The following is a 20,578-nucleotide window of genomic DNA, read 5'->3' on the forward strand; positions in this document are numbered from 1 at the left end:
TGAACTTGAGGAGCAAACTTCATTTATTTATAACTAGCGAACCCGGTAACGCTTCGCAGTTGATAAATATGTATGTGAATCTGGATATACGTCCTAACTTCCTCCTCTTTCTTCTCCTTGCCCATTTCCTACACCCCTGCATCTCTCTTCATTAGCTCCTCTGCTCCCACCCCTTTCGGTCTATCTTCTCCTCCCCTTTCTCTATATACGTTTTCTCCCTGTCCATTTGAAGTAAATCGGTTAAGATCTTCGAGATTTTACCAACTATATATAATTATAAAGAGTGGTCCATTGATCGTGACCAAGGCAAATATCTCACGAAATAAACGTCAAACGAAAAAAACTACAAAGAACGAAACTTGTTTAGCTTGAAGGGGGAAACCCGATGGCGCTATGGTTGGCTCGCTAGATGGCGCTGCCATCGATCACACGGATATCAACTGCGTTTTTTTAAAAATAGGAGCCCCATTTTTTTATTACATATTCGTATAGTACGAAAAAATGTGAATGTTTTAGTTGGACCACTTTTTTCGCTTTTTGGTGATGGCGCTGTAATAGTCACAAACATATGGCTCACAATTTCAGACGAACAGTTGGTAACAGGTAGGTTTTTTAAATTAAAATACAGAATGTAGGTACGTTTGAACATTTTATTCCGGTTGCTCCAATGTGATACATGTACCTTTGTGAACTTGTCATTTCTGAGAAGCCATGATGTTACAGCGTGATTACCTGTAAATACCACATTAATGCAATAAATGCTCAAAATGATGACCGTCAACCTCAATGCATTTGGCAATACGTGTAACGACATTCCTCTCAACAGCAAGTAGTTCTCATTCCGTAATGTTCGCACATGCATTGACAATGCGCTGGCGCATGCTGTCAGGCGTTGTTGGTGGATCACAATAGAAAATATCCTTCAACTTTCCCCACAGAAAGAAATCCGGCGACGTCAGATCCGGTAAACGTGAGGGCTTCGACGACCAATCCACCTGTCATGAAATATGCTATTCAATACCGCTTCAAGCGCACGCGAGCTACGTGCCGGACATCCATCATGTTGGAAGTACATCGCCACTCTATCATGCAGTGAAACATCTTGTAATAACATCGGTAGAACATCACGTAGGAAATCAGCATTCATTGCACCATTTAGATTGCCATCGATAAAATGGGGGCATTTTATCCTTCCTCTCATAATGCCGCACTATACATTAACCCGCCAAGGTCACTGATGTTCCACTTGTCGCAGCCATCGTGAATTTTCCGTTGCCCAATAGTGCATATTATGCCGGTTTACGTTACCGCTGCAGGTGAATGACGCTTCATCGCTAAATAGAACGCGTGCAAGAAATCTGTCATCGTCTCGTAATTTCTCTTGTGCCCAGTGACAGAACTGTACACGATGTTCAAAGTCGTCGCCATGCAATTCCTGGTGCATAGAAATATGCCACGGGTGCAATCGATGTTGATGTAGCATTCTCAACACGACGTTTTTGAGATTTCCGACTCTCGCGTAATTTCTCTGCTACTGATGTGCAGATTAGCCGCGACAGCAGCTAAAACACCTACTTGGGCATCATCATTTGTTGCAGGTCGTGGTTGGCGTTTCACATGTGGCTGAACACTACCTGTTTCCTGAAATAATGTAACTATCCGGCGAACGGTCCGGACACTTGGATGATATCGTCCAGGATACCGAGCAGCAACACAGCACATGCCCGTTGGGCATTTTGATCACAATAGCCATACATCAACACGGTATCGACCTTTTCCACAATTGGTAAACAGTCTATTTTAACACGGGTAATGTATCACGAAGCAAATACCGTCCTTACTGGCGGAATGTTACGTGATACCACGTACTTATACGTTTGTGACTATTACAGCGCCATCTATCACAAAGCGAAAAAAGTTGTCAACTGAACCATTCGTATTTCTTTACGTACTACACGAATATGTAATAAAACTGGGGGTTCCAATAAAATAAAAAAACGCAGCTGATATCCGTTTGACGGCAACGCCATCTAGCGGGGCAATCATAGCGCCATCTGGTTTCCCCCTTCAAGCTAGACGACTTTCGTTCTTTGTAGTTTTTTCGTTTGATGCTTATTTCGTGAGATATTGGCCCGTTCACTATCAATGGATCACCCTGTATATATTAAAGATATGTAGCTTGTGTGTGTCCGGACGTTTATAAGAGTACAATGTAGAAACTTGAAGTAAATCGGTCAAAAGCTTTTCCAGTTTTTTCCTAACAATGTTCTCCTCTCTCTCTCTCTCTCTCTCTCTCTCTCTCTCTCTCTCTCTGTCTCTAATCAAAAGATGGTGTCAAAGCAATCAGTGACGAGGTTTCAGCGATTTAAGTTTTTGAACAAATGAACATTTAAATTTTTACTTATATAGATGTGCTCTGATAGAAACAAATATAACCTTGCGGACATTCAGAATCAAAGATACTAATGTTAAAATAAGATCCAAACAAGAGAATTTCTTACTATCGAAGACCAAGTCTATGAAACAAGGAGATAAACGTCCTCCAGAATAACTAACTACTGCTCAGTTAAGAGAGTGTGAAGGTAACACGTCATCAATGCACACCACTAAGCGCAATGTAAAAGCATCCATCTTCTTTAAAAAGAGTTTCCGATACACAAATTCGCGGATCTTAATCTTACTACATGTCAAGTTTCTACTTCTTTTTACAATGAAAGGCGAAACACGATAAATTTGATCACTCTGTACATATTTCTGTAGCAAAGTGAACCTACAAACTGTGGAACATTAGAATATATTGAACAAAACAGTGGCTATTGTCCTAGTAGCTACAACCGATCCTAGTACATTCGGAAAAAAGGAAGAGGGGATTTTTCTGATATGAAGAAATGGAACTTTTGAGGGATTTTACACAAAAGCAATATTGTCTTGATTATTAAACACTGTAGATTACCTGGAAATGTCGTTATTACATAAGAAAATTGGTGTAAAGCTTCCTGCAGATAACAGCACAGGAATAGTTAAGGTGAACACCGTTCACAGGGTTTTCTTGCTTTCCCTTTCAAATTCTTATGTAGCTTATAATGCGTGGGAACATAATTGTGTGGGTTCAAAGAGGACCTTCGTCCACGTCGCAGGCTTTGCTTGTTGCAAGAGCGAACGTGTAATGGGTAACATTTCGTTCTCCTGGGTTTTATGGGTGAAAGAGCGGCAGTAATTTATTGTGACTGGCACTTACTGCCTTTTTATCTGTCAAAGGCTCTGACAATTGCAACGCTAACCGCTGTTGATGTAAAGGAAGAAGAGCACCGAGTGCTAACTCGTATCGTAGGTCAGTATGTCAGCAGCATTATCTATACGGCGCCCTCACATCTAACTATTTGAAAGGGAAATTTGTAAACACGTTGTATATTTAAGACCGACTTTGAGCCACAGTTTCGGTGTATAGCAAATGACTCATGTCGGGTCGCCAGTAACCAGCAATGAAACGTCCTTGAACAAGCCACGTGGTTTCGTTTGTGTTTACAGCTGAGATGTAAACAGAAATCTGAGTTGGGATAAATTAAGAACTTTTTTGGAAAGTTTAATGACAAATGCGTCTGAGACGTGGAGGGTAAATCTCCATGGAAATTTTATACTTCACTGCAACAGGACTCACTTTCCAAATTAGTGTTACGATGAAATTTCTTCCCCTATCGCAGAAAACGTCATTGTTTACACCTGTGATTAATAGAGAGTTAAAATGCACCAAATTGCCTGTCTGCACAGCAAGTCTACGTAACTGGAGAAATATATTGCCGTTTGATGAATGCAGCTGGAATGTAGTTTATTTCACGATAATCTGCATACGTGCTTATTTAATTATAAATCACATACGGAAGTATACGACATTACATAGGTACTCCTTCAAATTATTCACTTTTGCTATTGCAATTAGTCTCTCATCACGTCGGTGCATTGTTTTGTTATCTATGATATCGTATCTGGTAATATGTTTTATTGAGATGAAAGTTTCTTGCATCGGTGTTGACAAGCGATTGTGGCCTATGGCTGAGAGGATCTGCATCACAGACCGGTCTACTACTTTACTGTTCTTTACGAATCGAACAGTTTGTTTACCTATTAATGATAGTTTTATTCCGATATGTGAGGGAAGGGACTCTTCACTTTTCTTTTGTTGGAGTAAGCAGGTAGTACGACTTCATTGTGTTCCGTGTTTTGACAACGAGAAAGACAGCGCGTGTTCAATTTGTGACAGTCAAAGTATTTTTTGTTCATAGGAAGACCGAAAAAAACGTAAAGCGGGAGGCAATAGAGGGACTACTTCGCAACTTTAAGGTCGTGCAAGGTACGTTAGGAAGAGGGTTTGGGTTAAACAGGGGGAAATGAATGCCTTATGGATTACTCATTACTGATTACCGGACACGATACACCAGAATGGAAACGATTAAGGGAGACTCATATGGACCATTGTTCAAGAAATAATTACATAATCATAACCTGAAGTGATATGGAGAAACGTCAAGAAACCTAAATTAGAGAACCGAGACTGGGACAGGCATTTCATTAAACCTGGATGCAGATCCAGATTGTTGATCAGTGCAGCACACTGTTTTTGACATAAAGTGTTGTAATTTGAATGGAGTAGCTAATGGCAATGACATTAAGAACTTTCTTGGTCTTAAAAGGGCACCGTAAGAGAGGGTCGAGAAATCAGAGACAGATGCGCACTTGTGGCAGAGCCGAGGGCATGGCTTGCTCGTACCCTATGCACGCGGTCGCTGCGCTCCTTGAGGCGCTGGCCCAGCTTCTCGAGCAGTGTGGAGTCCTCGGCGGAGGTGCCCGGGGGCGGCGTGGCGCATTCCGTGCCGCACGCGCCGGGTATCGCCGGCATCTCGTCGCCGGACACGGAGAGCACGCCGCTCTCGGCGTCGGCATCGCAGTCCTCCGAGTCGGCGCCGCCGCCCCCGGCGCTGCCCAGGCTGCCGCCCCCGGTGCAGCCGCCACCGCCGCCCCCCGGATGGTTGTGCAGGCGGTCGCCGAGGCGCGCCAGCTTGGTGCGGACGCGCCGCAGCGGCCCCGCCTCAGCCGGCTGCGCCTGCATGTCGGGCCGGACTTCGCGCCACGGCGCGCTGCGCCATGTCTTGCAGCAACCCGTCCTCGCAGCTCGGTGGTCACACGCTCACTGGCCCGGCCGCCGCTCGCCGAGTCGATGCCTGCGTCACGTGACGACAGTTCTGTCTGCGCATGCGCACCAACTGCTTGCTAGATTTTCGGCCCGGTCGGAGCTCGTGTCGCTGTCGGCACGCTGTCGCTCGCAGACTCGTCACACACACTCCTTACTGTTTGCCACTGTTGTTGCCCCCCCCCCCCCTGAATCGCTGGCGGGGGTGGAGTGGATATGAGGATCATTACCCTGCGCCCCTCCCCACCTCCAAAACCATTTTATTTGTTTTGAAAAAGCCCTTTAGGACTGCACTCGTCTCCCGAATGTTTTCAATTATCTATTCATCGTGCTCTTGCCGCGACTTCTTTTTATACTCCCGAAATTTGCAACAAGCTATTTCTTTCTCCTCGGCATCAAAGGTTTCTAATTTCTAGCCAGATTCTCACTGTCCTTTCGCACCTTGTCTACTTCGTCTCTTAAAATTCTCAATACCTCGTCTCTGGTAGCACCTTTCAGTGTTGAAAACTCTGCTCCTTTTGGCACTGGCACTACATTATTACTGCTTATCAATTACACAAACAAACAAAATTGCTTAAACATACCACTATCATAAAACTTCCCACTGCCTTCAAGCATAAATACTAAGCCATATTTCTCATTCTGGTGAAAACAAAACCAAATTTCGAAAACACTTGATAGTAACATTAACGTATTACTCCTTATTATAGCTTAATTATTCTTGCTTGAGAGGCTGCTCATAGCTACTCCTTCACACCGAAAAAATTACTAAATATTGCTTCTCCTCCTAAAACTTACTCATGGTTCACGGCATCTATCCTGCTAGACAATGAGACACATCGTGACATCCACGTTGCCTGCATCGACCAGGTGAAAACTAACATTTATATTTATACCACCTCCAAATATGACATCTATGTTCACCTGTCACATGCTAAACTTAAAACTCAACCGCTGACAAAACCCACTGATTTACCATGACCTCACAGCCAAACAAAAACAGACATAAAGATTGCTGTCACCCCACCATGTATCGACAAAACTACACTCTTGTGTCATCTTCTCGGTCCACGAGTGACAGTTGCAGGAATAGTCTGCTGTCACCAAACGATATGGTGACAGGCTCGAAGTTCTCACTTCTGACACCACTCAGTCATGTGCAGATTACACTTGGTATGGTGCTGACGATGGGCCAATGAGGCCAGTGACACACTGACGACCGAGAGAAATATTTTATTAACTCCAGACACACATCACATCATTAGCAACATGAGGCAGATACGCCCCTCTCTGGTGTCCCAGGCCAGTGAAGGCTAGCAGGGACATGTTTGCACACTGGTGTGGAGTTGCTGACGCAAGCACCCTGCAATGCTGGCATCAGGCTGAGCGACCGCTGACCCTGACGTCAGCAGTGCACTCCATCTTTTGCTTCCTCTGCATTCTGCAGTGGCGGACGCCTGCACTCAGATGACTCAGTCGTGGCTTGTGTCCACCAGGGGGTCGAGGGAGGACTGTTGCGCCTGGACAGAATATGCTGCCCTCTGGCAGGAGTGAATGGTGACAGCACAGGCAGATTAATAGCACTGTGGCAGCAAGTCTGACAAGGAGACTCAATGAAGTGGCAGCTGGCCTGTCCCAATCTCGAACCCATGGCTGCAACTGGTAATGCCCAGTCATCTCATCATCTGTTGTGGACCTGATATCCTGGTGGTGGTGGTGCTGAACTCCAAATGAATGTACCTCAAAAACTACAACTATTTATATGTCTCTTAGATGGATCTGTAGCTCTAACCCTGCATCCAGGTATGTAGCTCACAAAAAGAATCGTATCATGGTGTGGTAACATCATCCTGCCAGCTATGGTTATTACCACTGAGTGCTACAGTTGTCCGTTGAGTAAAGCTAGCCTGTCTCACAATCCTTTTGCATACCTGTTTTCTGACCTGTATGTTGAAACCAGTGTTTGCTACTGCAATACTTCACAGTAGCTTCTTCTAAATTTCCTCAAGTTATACTGAAACTAAGTAGTGACACTGCAAAGCGCTGTTTATCATTGAGTGTACACTCACTACAGTATCCATTATTGCCATTTCGACCTTTTGGTGATTTTCATGTGGTTAGCAGGAGCTGAAAACACAGCAGTACTCAACAATAGAAAGAATGAAAAGGACATGAACCTCTATAGCTCATGTCAGCTTTGTCAAGCACACCATCACTGTGTGACAGATACGATAAAAAAGACATGAAACAAAACTCGTGCTTACTACACATGTCAGCAATGAACACTTATGTTTTTTATCCAGTCTGCCATTTTACGACGGTAGATGTGACAAAGGTTGACACGAGTTACAGAACCTGATATCCTTTTTTTATTTTTTTTATTGCCAACTAGTGCTGTGTTTCCAGCACCTGTTAACTATTTGAAAATGACCAAATGGTCGAAACTGCAGTCGTGCATATTATAATAAATGTACAGTCAATGGAGAACATGAAGTCTTTTTTTAAAAATTGAGGAGATTGAGCCCACAGCAAATACAGCTGTACAACAGAATGTGTTGGATCTATAGCTGGTCAGATGTATGATCATAGCACGGCTGTGGAAGTCAAGTCATCAGATTGGGTATGTATGAACCATTTCAATACGTGCAAATCAGGTACTACTCTATCTATACCTCATTGAACAAGAAGAACAATCCGTTAAAAATTAACTTACCTTTTTCATTTAATAAATTAAGCGGGTTTATTTCCTTTTCCATAAGCTTTTTTGAATCATTTTACGAATGTACAAGTTAACGAGATCTTAAAAATAACGGGACGTAACTTATCAACACACAAAATTTAGAACATTGTGTGCGAACAAATTACGTTAAATTATTTCTAATGTTTCGTTAACGTGTACATTTGTAAAATAATTTCCATCCTATAAGATAAATAATGTGTCCTGTGAAATATTCATGTGTTTTTAATTGGGTGTATTGAAGACTGCTATTCTCTCTCTCTCTCTCTCTCTCTCTCTCTCTCTCTCTCTCTCTCTCTCTCTCTCTATTAATCTATTAATCTATCTGTGTGTGAGTGTGTTTATTTAGTTATAGTTTTTACTTTTTATGGCAGTTTATCAATTAGTGGGAATACGTACTGTCCTTCAGGTACCACCTTTCTGTCACTTAGTATGTTTTCATTTCCATTTCTGTACTTAATATTTTTTCTTGAGAGCGAGCATTTCCTTTATTTTGTTGTTAAGGCATAAGATTTCCACATCTGTTTTTATCACAGTGTGGTGGTGATTTCTTTTAGTATTTTTTCCTCGTATGTGAAGTTGTACATTCACTCTTCATTGTTCTTGTAATTATGTCCTTTGTACCTAATATTAGAATTTTTTGCAGTTATCCGAATATATTTAGAGTTTCTGCTACATTGTATTACATTTTAATTCATACATCGCTGAATTATTGTATCTTCTGCCATCGTTTTCACGTTCTTTTGTACTGTGCTGTTTGTCTTGAAGGGTAGGTTAATTGCACATTTTTTGAAGATATTATTAACTTTGTTTTTGGGTTGGTTGCGGTATGCTAAGGTGGGCGATTTTGTGTCTGTGATGAGTGGTAAGTTTTTTGTAGTGTATGTGCATTGTGCGCAACTGGTACATTTGGATTGTTTTTATTATTGCTATCTTGTGTTTGTATTTTCATTTATTGTGTAGCATACTGTCTTGTTGTTGTTTCCATTGTTTTGTGCTATTTTAATGATCATATTTAGCACTTCTTGAGAGTTTTTTTCGCTTAGAGATGTTCCACACAGTCTGTATATCATATGTCTAATTGTTGCCCTCCCCCCCCCCCCTCCACATACACAAGTGCCCCACCAGCCACCCCACTCCATCACTAAGCTTCCATGATCCCTCAGTCAACCATAGACTAACAACAGTGTACAACATGATAGTTTATGTGTAGTGAAATGTATAAATGTGATTTAACAACTGGAAACGTGTAATGCGTACAGAACTACACATGTATACATTAACAGGATAGAAAAATTATATGAAGTGGTAAATCACAACCTTTTTTTTGTAAAAATTAGATGTTGCTAAGAATCAATACAGATATTTAGAGAATATTAAAGCAATTTCCTCTGTGTTACAGACTTCGCCTTTATAGGCGAACCATGTTTGGTTAGTAACAAACAAACATGTCATTTCAAAAGACAGATTTTTTCTTATATACACGATAAAAATTATTGAAGTATCAATCATGGAGAAACGGCTGCAAATATTAACAAGTACATGAGTGTTTATAGGAACAGTTGCCACAAATATCTTTTAATTTTTAATAGTAGAATCGACATTTCGTTACGTGGCCGCTGTTACCCCAGTTTCCCTCATTTTATTGTTGTCTTTCAGGTCTTAGCGCACATAAAAATATTGTTTTGCTTCTGTCACAGTCAGAGAAAATTATTAAGTAAAGTTACGGAGGGTTTGTCTTGTAGGGATGTACAAGTAATTATGTAGTATTTTAAAAACACTCCTTTAGCTGATGCAATTAGTTTTTATATTTTTTAATTCCAGTGTTGAATGTTTGTTAAGCTTGATATAATCACTCACCTTACTAGATTTACTAGATGTAAGTTTATTGGTGTTAAACAGACAACAAAATGTCTTTCATAGATCTCCTTTAAAATTGCTCCCTTTCGGTACGCTCTATACTAAAAACAATATTTTTTCCCCACATCTACCTAAGGAAAATAGACGCACACTTCAAGTGTTCAGGCGGGTGGCTTAGGGAACACTCTGCCGTTAATGTAGCGGGCAGTTCTTTCATTTTTGCAGTCATTAAGAGGTAGACAAACAAAAATAAAGGGACGGTTCTTCCAGGTCCCAGGGCTACAGAGACGATATGATGGTAGTGAAGGGAAAATAATGTGTGCGTGTCCTGTTATTAGCGGGGAGAAATGTCTCTATTTTTCATGTAAGTTGTATGCCCCGTTGAATACGCTTGTGCGGATGTGTGGCGAAATAATGTATTTATACAGAATATCGAAGCTACGACAGTACCTACATTCATCAGATGTCCTTAGAACAAAAACTAAAAGTTCACAATTACGAAGTATGAGAAAATATTGGTTCTTAACGATATTCACGCTCGTTTCTACATTCACATCTTTATGTTTGCTCCAAAAGCTACCTTATGGTGTGTAGCGGAGGGTACCTTGTGTACGGCTGTCACTTTCCCACTCCCACCTCCTTATGTTCCAGTCACAAATGGTCTGCGGAATAACGGTTGTAGTTAAGCCTCTGTGTCAGCTCGAATCTAATATTACCTATATGCTCTTTTGGCGAGATGTACGCCGAAGGAAGTAATACACTCTAAGACTAAAAAAAATCCATACAGGTATCGACGGAAAATGCAAAATAGTCACTTCGGAGACCGATAGATGAATGTGTGAAGCTGCAAAGAAATTTCACCGTGCAGCTGGCAAGGATGGTAAACAGGGGATATGTCGATACCAGGACATAGAGTTTTTATGAATGTCATTCAGAATACTCAGTTGGACAGTAACTATGTCTCGCAGAGGGGCACGTGAACTATATATATAGATGTCACCATTTGAGGTCACAGAAGCTCGACATTTGAATAGGAGTGATGCCGCTATTCGACTATGTTGGCAGGAATGGGCGAACCACGGCCGAACATATTCGGCCTGGAATGTCATTGTCTGGAGCAAAAGTGTCTTCAGGGATGAGTCCCACTTCTAACTGAGCCCCGCTGACCGGCGAAAACGTGTCTGGGGACCTCCCGGGCAGTGGTGGGATACCAACCTGACAGTCGGCAGCCATTTGGATCGACAACCAGGAGTGATGGTCTGGGGTTCCAATTTCACTTCATAGCTGGTGCCATTTGGTTGTTGCGCAGTCCTAAAGCATCTACTGCCCACCAACCAGCAAAGCGCTGCGAAACATCAAGAAGGCACTGACTCCAGTGGCAATGGAAAGAGCAGGCATTCCCCCAATGAAGACAAGAGTCCAGCGTCCCCTGTCAACGCTTATTTATCCAGTCACCAATCGCTGGTCGGCCCTAGTTCGGTCGCAGACTTCGAGAGCATCAGTACTGAGTAATAGGAAGCCAATGCTTAGCCTGCATTTTGCGAGTAGTAATAGCAAAAAGTACTTTTATGTAAGAGGCACAGGAATCATGAGAAGCCAAGTTTCTTTTCTTTTTAGAAATAAACTGTTCAATTAATCTTCAAGTAATTTGTGCAGATGATTCTGGAGCCGACCGTTGTGACCAAGCGGTTCTAGGTGCTTCAGCCTGGAACCGCGAGACCGTTACGGTCGCAAGTTCGAATCCTGCCTCGGGCATGGTTGTGTGTGGTGTCCTTAAGTTAGTTTGGTTAAAATGGTTATAAGTTGTAGGGGACTGATGACCTTAGATGTTAAGTCCCAGCCGGCCTGAGTGGCCGTGCTGTTCTAGGCGCTGCAGTCTGGAGCCGAGCGACCGCTACGGTTGCAGGTTCGAATCCTTCCTCAGGGATGGATATGTGTGATGTCCTTAGGCTAGTTAGGTTTAATTAGTTCTAAGTTCGAGGCGACTGATGACCTCAGAAGTTAAGTCGCATAGTGCTCAGAGCCATTTTTGTTAAGTCCCATAGTGCTCAAAGCCATTTGAACCATTGTTTATCATTCTGGATTCCTCCCGTTGGCCATCGCAACTTCTCTCCTTCCTTGTTTGTGTCGGTGATGAATCCCACGGTGGCCGACACAACAGTTGTCATCCGCGGTATCCTTATAGTACAGCGATACGCCGGCTGTATTCTACTGCAGTTTTGTTGCCCTTCATGGCAAGCCACCCTGGGCTTACGTTTCAGCAACATAATGCCCATTCGCACACGGTGACGTTTTCTACTACTTGTCTTCGTGCTTTCCAAAACCTACCTTGGCCAGCAAGTTCGTCAGATCTCTCCACTCTTGAGCATATGTGGAGCATTACGTGCGAGGCTCTCCAACCAGCTCGGATTTTGACAATGTGACTCGCCAGCTGGATGGAGTTTGCAATGTTATCCTCCAGGAGGACATCCAACAACTATATCAATCAATGCCAAGTCAAGAAACTGCTTGGATAACGGCCGGTTGTGGACGAACGAGTTATTGACTTGCTCATTTTGTGAGGCCCTGTCTCTTGAATATATCATGCATTTTTTTCACCTGAAATTGTATTTATTTGTTTGTCTGTACACGTGCATCACGTCTATCGATTTCAGCCCCATGCAGATAATTCCTTTTTTTCTCTTTGAATGTATAATGGTCGACTTCTAGATATGAACGCTCTCGGGGTTTTCACGCTAAATCACGCTGTGGTAATCATTGCTTTCTCTTGTAGAGCCAGCCACTGGAATTAGATGAGCATCGCCGTGACTCTTCCGTGCTTAATAAATGAATCACTGACGAAACGCGCTGCTCTCCTTTAGATCTTCTCTATTTCCTCTTTCAATCCCATCTGGTATGGATCCCAGGCTGACGAGCAATATTCAAGTATTAGTCGAATGAGGATTTTGTAAATTACCCCTTCGGGGATTGACTATATTTCCTGCGGATTCTTACAATCCATCTCAGTGTGACATGTGCCTTATTTGTTCACAGTTCGTGGTCTATTGACTAGAATTGCTGCCTCTGTATCACGGGGTCCCGGGTTCGAATCCCAGCCGGGTGGGGTATTTCCTCTGCCTGGGGACTGGGTGTTTGTGTCGTCCACATCATTTCATCAACGTCATCACCATTCCTGACAGTGGCTAGACTGGACTGTGAAAAAAATAGGACTGTATGAAAACTGGGACTTCGTATGGGCTCTGATGACCGTGCAGTTGAGCGCCCCACAAACCGTACATCACACACCATCTTCCTTACTTTTGAGTAGCTTTGTGTGATGTTTTATTTTAAATCTCTCTTTATACATGCTCAAAAAATGGTTCAAATGGCTCTGGGAACTATGGGACTCTGTGGTCATCAGTCCCCTAGAACTTAGAACTACTTAAACCTAACTAACCTAAGGACATCACACACATCCATACCCGAGGCAGGATTCGAGCCTGCGACCGTAGCGGTCACGCGGTTCCAGACTGAAGCGCCTAGAACCGCACGCCACAACAGCCGTCTTTACACATACTCCCAGGGTTAAGTACTTACAGTGATTGTTCTGCAATCATGTAATAGTACAATAATAGTTATTCCTGCATGTTTATATGCAACACGTCTCATTTTTGTGTTGAGAGTGAGCTACCAATCACTGCACCAAGAGTAGATCGACTGCAGGCATCCAAGATTGACACAGACTCGCTTGAACCTCCGGTTTAAGTCTTCCACTGGGCTCCAAACCAGAGGACCGCGATCGGTTTTGGGGACGATGTTGCACTGCTACTACCCCGTGTTCGAAGCCAGCTGTCTTCAAAGCTGCGAAAAGCCTGCAGGAGCTGAGGATGTTTTCTGGAACCAGATTACAGGCGTCATTCGTGCCCACATGAGTCACGACTTGCGGCTAGGTGCAACAAGTGCGTTCAAATCGTCCGCCGCAGGCAAAGCCTCCTCCACATCTCATACGTGAACGTCTCCCCCCTCCCTCCCCCCTACCCCTGCGCTAAGAAAACGGTAGACAGAACTAGCCTTGATTCCAGACCTACCCTCTATTTCCATGTGACTGGTGCTATGCTGCTTCTTGGTTGTCACAACACTACATTCTGCTCACACGACGCTAACGCTAGAAAAATATGCGAACACTTACAATAAGTTACCGACACTGGACAACACAATTAAGTGCACAGATACTATTCACTTCTTCACAGAAGTACGTGAGAACAAAGACTGAACGAAATCCTGTGTAAAAGCAGAAACTGCTGTGCTGCTGGTGGGCCTGTTGAAGCGTTTTGGACGAGATGAAGATGGCGAACCTGCCCAGGATTTGATTTAAAGGGTATAGCAAAGGGCAAATGCAGTAGTTTTCGAGTCACAGACTCCATTCGGATGTGGTTCACTTCTTTGTTTACGAGACTATCGCGCTACACGTTAATCTGCACGAGAAGTTTGAAGAAGAAACGTACGGCTGTCATCAGTTCGAAGACTTGTTTGAACTCCATTCCATTACTATGCACTTTTCTCTTGCAGTCGGTATGTCCTTGCCTTACCCATGTTCAAATGGTTCTAAGCACTATGGGATTTAACATTTGAGTCATCAGTTCCCTAGACTTAGAACTACTTAAACCTAACTAACCTAAGGTCATCACATACTTGCATGCCCGAGGCTGGTTTCGAACTTGTGACCGTAGCAGCAGCGCGGTTCCGGACTGAAGCGCCTAGAACCGCTCGGTCACAGTGGACGGCCTTAACCAAGGGTTGGAGCACATAGAGTTTAACGTGTTCTGTGAATTACGGTGCAACGTGCATTTTTCACATTAACAGTTTACTTCCAGAGATTAAAGTAGAAATCAGTCATAGAGAAATCCAAGAACCGACTGAGGATAGAACTATGGATCTTTGAATTTGGGTTTGTAGTGAGGAACTTATCCACTTTTTGCTAGCCTTTGTGGCCGAGAGGTTTACGAGTTAGGTTTAAGTAGTTCTAAGTCTAGGGAACTGATGACCTCAGATGTTGAGTCCCATAGTGCTTAGAGCCATTTGAATTTTTATCCATTTTTTAACAAACTGTTTTATTAGCTTAACATTAAAAAGTAATACACGAACGCATTGTTTCACAATGATATATACTAATAAAGTTCTCTTGGGCTTCCAGTCACATAAAGTAGTTGAAGACCCATGGGCATTCGAACGAGAACTCCTCAGCCATTGTCAAGTGCTAGCTACTATGTGGTTGGTGATACCGTCCTTATATGAAGGGCTTATTCCAATAGTGGTCAATTTTTGTTCATGTTGAGATACAGAGTCCTAAGGCAAATGAGCGCTGGAAAATCTGTAGTTGAGATACCAGAAATATTAAAGCATATGGCTTCTTGCTTGAAATGAACCTTTCTTTCTGTTTGTTTGGCTCATTACTTTCAGAAGCATTATAGACAGAAAAGTAGACAGAAAAGTAGAAATCAGCTATTCATATAGCGTTGCTATCGCTTGTGACATCACTGGCGTCCAGTCCAGCACCAGACAGGGTGATCCAGCAGCCAGTACTGATGGATTTTATGCAACCTGCAACATCTTCAAACACTGCGTGCATGTTTTTTGTGTTCCCTCGCTCGCTATGCGAAGTTTGTTGGTCTTACAGAAAACATAAACAAGACCTTTCTGTTGGAAATTTAATGTAGTTAAATTCTGCACTGGGATACATTTTCGCTAGAGGCCGTAGTTTTAGAATTATTCAAGGAAAACGTACAAAAGTGACCTTCAGATCCGTTTTTCTTGAATAACTCAAAAACCGTGGCCTCCATCGAAAACGTATCCCAGTACAAAATTTAACTACAGTAAATTGCTACAAAGAGGTCCTATTCATTTTTTCTGTGGGACTAATAGTTTGCGACCACGAGGATATGAAAATCTCGCACATAATTTTTGAAGGCGTTGCAGGTTGTACAAAATCCATCAATAGGGGCAGCTGAATCAGCTTTTGTAATGCTATGTTTTGCTTGGAAGATCACCGCGCCCTGTTCAACATTCCGATGGCAGGGTCCCAACCCAAGCTGTGCTTATCTGCAGATTGCCATCTCTATTGAGCGCGTTGTCAGAAATTTTTGTCTTGATCGCTGTCCCAGAAAGCGTTTAATAATAGTGCATCATCGATTGCAATTCGGCGTCCTTTTTTCATCGAATTCTCTGCTCTCGCGGAAGCACCTCTCATGTTCTGTACTGCCTAGTTCAGCAGTGCACACATCCGCACGGTCTTTTGTATTTTGCTGGCGTTCTGCGGCCTACATCACCGTTTACGACTCTCGTGAGCTGTCCAATTTTTGCCTCAGGTCTGAAGACTGAATCGAATGTGTGCTTCTTTAGGAGCCCATTATTCTTTCTCCACAAAGAGGCATAAAACAGATTCATTGTTCGGGCCTCCGGCAAGAATTCAACAAATCAAAAGACCGGTGAAAGATGCTGAAGGCTTCAGAAAGCTAGGATTATACGAAATACTGTGCGAGTGTGGACAGTTTTATGTTGGAGACGCTGTGCATACTGCTGAACAGTGCCGTAAAGAACATCAGCTATTACTGCCTACACTATTCTGAGAAATCAGCAGCTGCAGAACATGCTCTGGAAAATCAACACCGAATTTCATTCGAAGAAACATCATCAGGGGGCAATCAAACGAAAACGAGACAGATGGAAAAAAGTTAGTAAACTGTTTATTATTTCGAAATTAATCATCATAAGTAACACGGCACTGCGACACAAATCTATCAGTGCCTTCACGTAAAAGTGCTTGCTGTTGTCTACGGACCTATGATTGTACCCAGGCATGCACTTCTTCGTCCTAAGAAAATAGATAGCCACGAATATCTTTCTTCAGGGCTCCAAAAAATGTGGAAATCACATGGGAGAGATAGGGACTGCAAGGATGACGCGTAAGGGCTTTCCAGAGAAACGTCTGCAGTGTACTCGAGACAATACAGACGGTCGAAACGATATTGACAACATGTGGGCCCATCCATATGTTGCGAAGGTGGTTTCGACTACACTGCAGAAGTTTCGGTGGGAAGCCCTTTCACATTCTCCGTGCAGTTGTGATCGCTCCCAGTGCGATTTTCATATTTTTGGTACCACGAAGAAAGACATTCATGGCCGACGATTGGCTTCGAACGAAGAGCTACACGCCTGGGTACAACCATGGTACCGTAGCCAATCGCATTTTCCCTTGAAGACATTAACTGTCTTTTCTCACACTGATATAAATGTGTTAAGACTTGCGGCGATTACTTTTGAAACAATAACTTTTTTCACCTGTCTCGTTTTCATTTGACTTTCCCTTATGATATTAAACGAACAAATGGTGCTGCCCGCTTTGGTCGAGCGGTTCAAGGCGCTTCAGTCTGGAACCGCGCGACTGCTACGGTCGCAGGTTCGAATCCTGCCTCGGGCGTGGATGTGTGTGATATCCTTAGGTTAGGTTTAAGTAGTTCTAAGTTCTAGGGCACTGATGACCTCAGATGTTAAGTCCCATACTGCTCAGAGCCATTTGAACCATCTGAACAAATGGTTTCTTGTAAAGCGTTATAAAAGATGTGATAGAGATGAAAATTTGTGACAAGATTCTCGATAAAGACGACGGTCTGCAATAAAGCACAGCTTAGGTTGCAACCCGGTCATTGGAAAGCTGAATCGGGCGCTACGGTCTTGCAACTAAAAGATTGCCTTGTATGGTGCCGCTGTTACGCACGACAGTCACCATTTGACAATGGCCGAGGGGTACTTGGTCGACAGCTCTTTTGTTTTAATTATTTGACGCTACCGGAAGCCCTAAAGATGATTAATAGAAGCGCGGGTTTGCCGCGCGGTTTTAGGCTTCTTGTCACGGTCCCCCCGTCGGGGGATCGAGTATTCCCTCGGGCATGGGTGTGTGTGTTGTCCATAGCGTAAGTTAGTTTAAGTTAGATTTAGTTGTGTGTAAGCTTAGGGACCGATGACCTAAGCAGTTTGGTCCCATAAGATCTTACCACAAAAATACCAAGATTAGTAAGAAATAATACTCACAAATTAAACAAAAATAAATTCAGGAAATCTTTAACTAAAGAGATATGAGTCTTATGCGAGTCTTCGAATCAGATGTAGAAGAATAAATTCGTATAAACTGGAATGAATTCATTACAGCAGAAGTAACGATTAGTTTGAGTGGGTGAGGAATAAATAGTGCACGTTTATTGCCACGACCTTGGAGACGAAGCTTCAGTATCGATACAGCAAGTGAGTCAAGTAAAATAAGCTGCCGGCCACGAAAATACCTAGCGGCTTCACGTACGTCCGTCGCATAAAGTTAGACGTCGCCTATGAAAATACAGGACCCACTCCGCGGAGCACTAGATCGTCCTGGAAAAGAACGCCCCACAAAGGGGGATGAAGTTCGACGTAATATTCGTTAAGTTTGCCCCATCTTCTCAGAAAGATACACATAGCTTATTCAAACCATGAAGTTGTATTACTCGGATGGCCGCTGATACTATCATGAAACAGGAATATCCTATACAGCTTGCGACTCAATGAGACTATTCTCGTCAGATCGAACTTAGTATGCAGCTGTGGGCAGAAACTCATCACCGGAAGTACGCATAGCGTAGGACGTGCATCACGGAAGCGAGGTAAAACCACGGTCGCTCAAGAAGCACAGCGTAAGGGCCGACTGGCTACAAAAGATAAAAAGTAAGTTGCACGTCCAATACCTCCCCAGAGCCCCGTCCTTATATATATTCTACCATTTTTCTATGTAGTGCCCTCTTGACTAGTCATTTAAAATCATTTGCACAGAATTCCACAGCGAGGGACTTCAGCCAGTCTAGAACGGAAGATTTTCAACAATTCATTAACTGATAAATGCTGAGAAGCAACTGAGAAGTAAGGGTAAGTGGTAATCCGAATGGATAATGAGGGTGACAGTTAGGCCGTTGTTAAAAGGTAATAATTAAGCAACTAGATATCACAAATGTGAATAAAGGAAAGATGAAAATTTAATACAACAATGTTGTGTTATAATTGGCTTAGAGTCATGAAGCAATTTCCGAATGCTTTTTTGTGATGGAATCAGTTGATGAGAATAGTATATTATTCTAACGTTATTTAGTGGGCAACTTCTACATCTACATACATACTCCGCAATCCACCATACGGTGGGTGGCGGAGGGTACCTCGTACCACAACTAGCATCTTCTCTCCCTGCTGCACTCCCAAACAGAACGAGGGAAAAATGACTGCCTATACGCCTCTCTACGAGCCCTAATCTCTCTTATCTTATCTTTGTGGCCTTTCCGCGAAATGTAAGCTGGCGGCAGTAAAATTGTACTGCAGTCAGCCTCAAATGCTGGTTCTCTAAATTTCCTCAGTAGCGATTCACGAAAAGAACGCCTCCTTTCCTCTAGAGACTCCCACCCGAGTTCCTGAAGCATTTCCGTGATGATCAAACCTACCTGCAACAAATCTAGCAGCCCGCCTCTGAATTGGTTCTATGTCCTCCCTCATTCCGACCAGATAGGGATCCCAAACGCTCGAGCAGTAGTCAAGAATAGGTCGCACCGGCGTTCTATAAGCGGTCTCCTTTACAGATTAACCACATCTTCCCAAAATTCTACCAATTAACCGAAGACGACCATCCACCTTCCCCACAACTGCCATTACATGCTTGACCCATTTCATATGACTCTGCAATGTTACGCCCAAATATTTAATCGACGTGACTGTGTCAAGCACTACACTACTAATGGAGTATTCAAACATTACGTGATTCTTTTTCCTATTCACCTGCATTAATTTACATTTATCTATGTTTAGAGTTAGCTGCCATTCTTTACACCAATCTCAAATCCTGTCCAAGTCATCTTGTATCCTCCTACAGTCACTCAACGCCGACACTTTCCCGTACACCACAGCATCATCAGGAAACAGCCGCACATTGCTATCCACCCTATCCAAAAGATCATTTATGTAGATATAAAACAACAGCGGACCTACCACACTTCCCTGGGGCACTCCAGATGATACCCTCACTGTGGCCGAGCGGGATCTAGGCTCTTCAGTCAGGAACCACGATGCTGCTACGGCCGCAGGTTCGAATCCTGCCTTGGGCATGGATGTGTGTGATGTCCTTAGATTAGTTAGGTTTAAATAGTTCTAAGTCTAGGGGACTGGCGACCTCATATGTTTAGTCCCATAGTGCTCAGAGCCATTTGAACCATTTTGAACAGCATTCAACAAACTCAGTACGGACGGTGCTGCCAACCTACAGGCAACACATCTGTAGTCCAACGGGGACGATATCAGCGCTTTCGAAAATCTCAGAAGAACTATGCGCTCCGCGCCTCACGAGGATTTACTAAGAAAATGGAGAGCATTTATCTTCCCCATACAAGATGCCTTGACCCGGCGGACATGTGGTAGCTATGTTAGCTTGTTGCCATATAAAATACCTAAGAATTGAAACGTTTCAACAACCTCAAATAACTGGTCACCAAGATAAATTTCTGGATGCGGGTGGACGGTCTGAAGTCGGTAAAAAATGCACAGCATGTGATTCTGCAGGAGAAAATTGACAGGCGTGATTCAGGGCTCAATGATGTGCTCTCCAGACAGCCTCTTCAGTTGGCGATCAGCGGTGCACATTGATGCAAAGGCACAGTACAAGGAATGATCATCCGTAAGCAGAGACTTTGCGGCCCACTGCATTTACGATGCCATTGATGGCGATAGCGAATAACCGACTTTATTCACAAGCTATC

The 20,578-nt window shown here is 43.2% G+C and overlaps 1 protein-coding gene across 2 annotated transcripts in view; it reads right to left on the reverse strand.

Annotated features, from left to right (window-relative positions):
* The window catches only part of LOC126272264 (multiple C2 and transmembrane domain-containing protein), a 1,046,785-nt gene that overhangs the window by 284,501 nt on the left and 741,706 nt on the right, over positions 1 to 20,578 (reverse strand). The window contains exon 1 of one of the 2 annotated variants that reach the window (XM_049975001.1): positions 4,766 to 5,182. The exons of the other annotated variant lie outside the window; for it this stretch is intronic. Coding sequence (XP_049830958.1) covers positions 4,766 to 5,104 — 339 coding nt within the window. The 5' untranslated portion in view covers positions 5,105 to 5,182. Of the gene's footprint in view, positions 1 to 4,765; positions 5,183 to 20,578 lie in introns of those variants that run through there. 2 annotated transcript variants of the gene reach the window in all.

The sequence above is a fragment of the Schistocerca gregaria genome, chromosome 5 (assembly GCF_023897955.1).
Source record: "Schistocerca gregaria isolate iqSchGreg1 chromosome 5, iqSchGreg1.2, whole genome shotgun sequence".
Classification (NCBI taxonomy): Eukaryota; Metazoa; Arthropoda; class Insecta; order Orthoptera; family Acrididae; genus Schistocerca; species Schistocerca gregaria.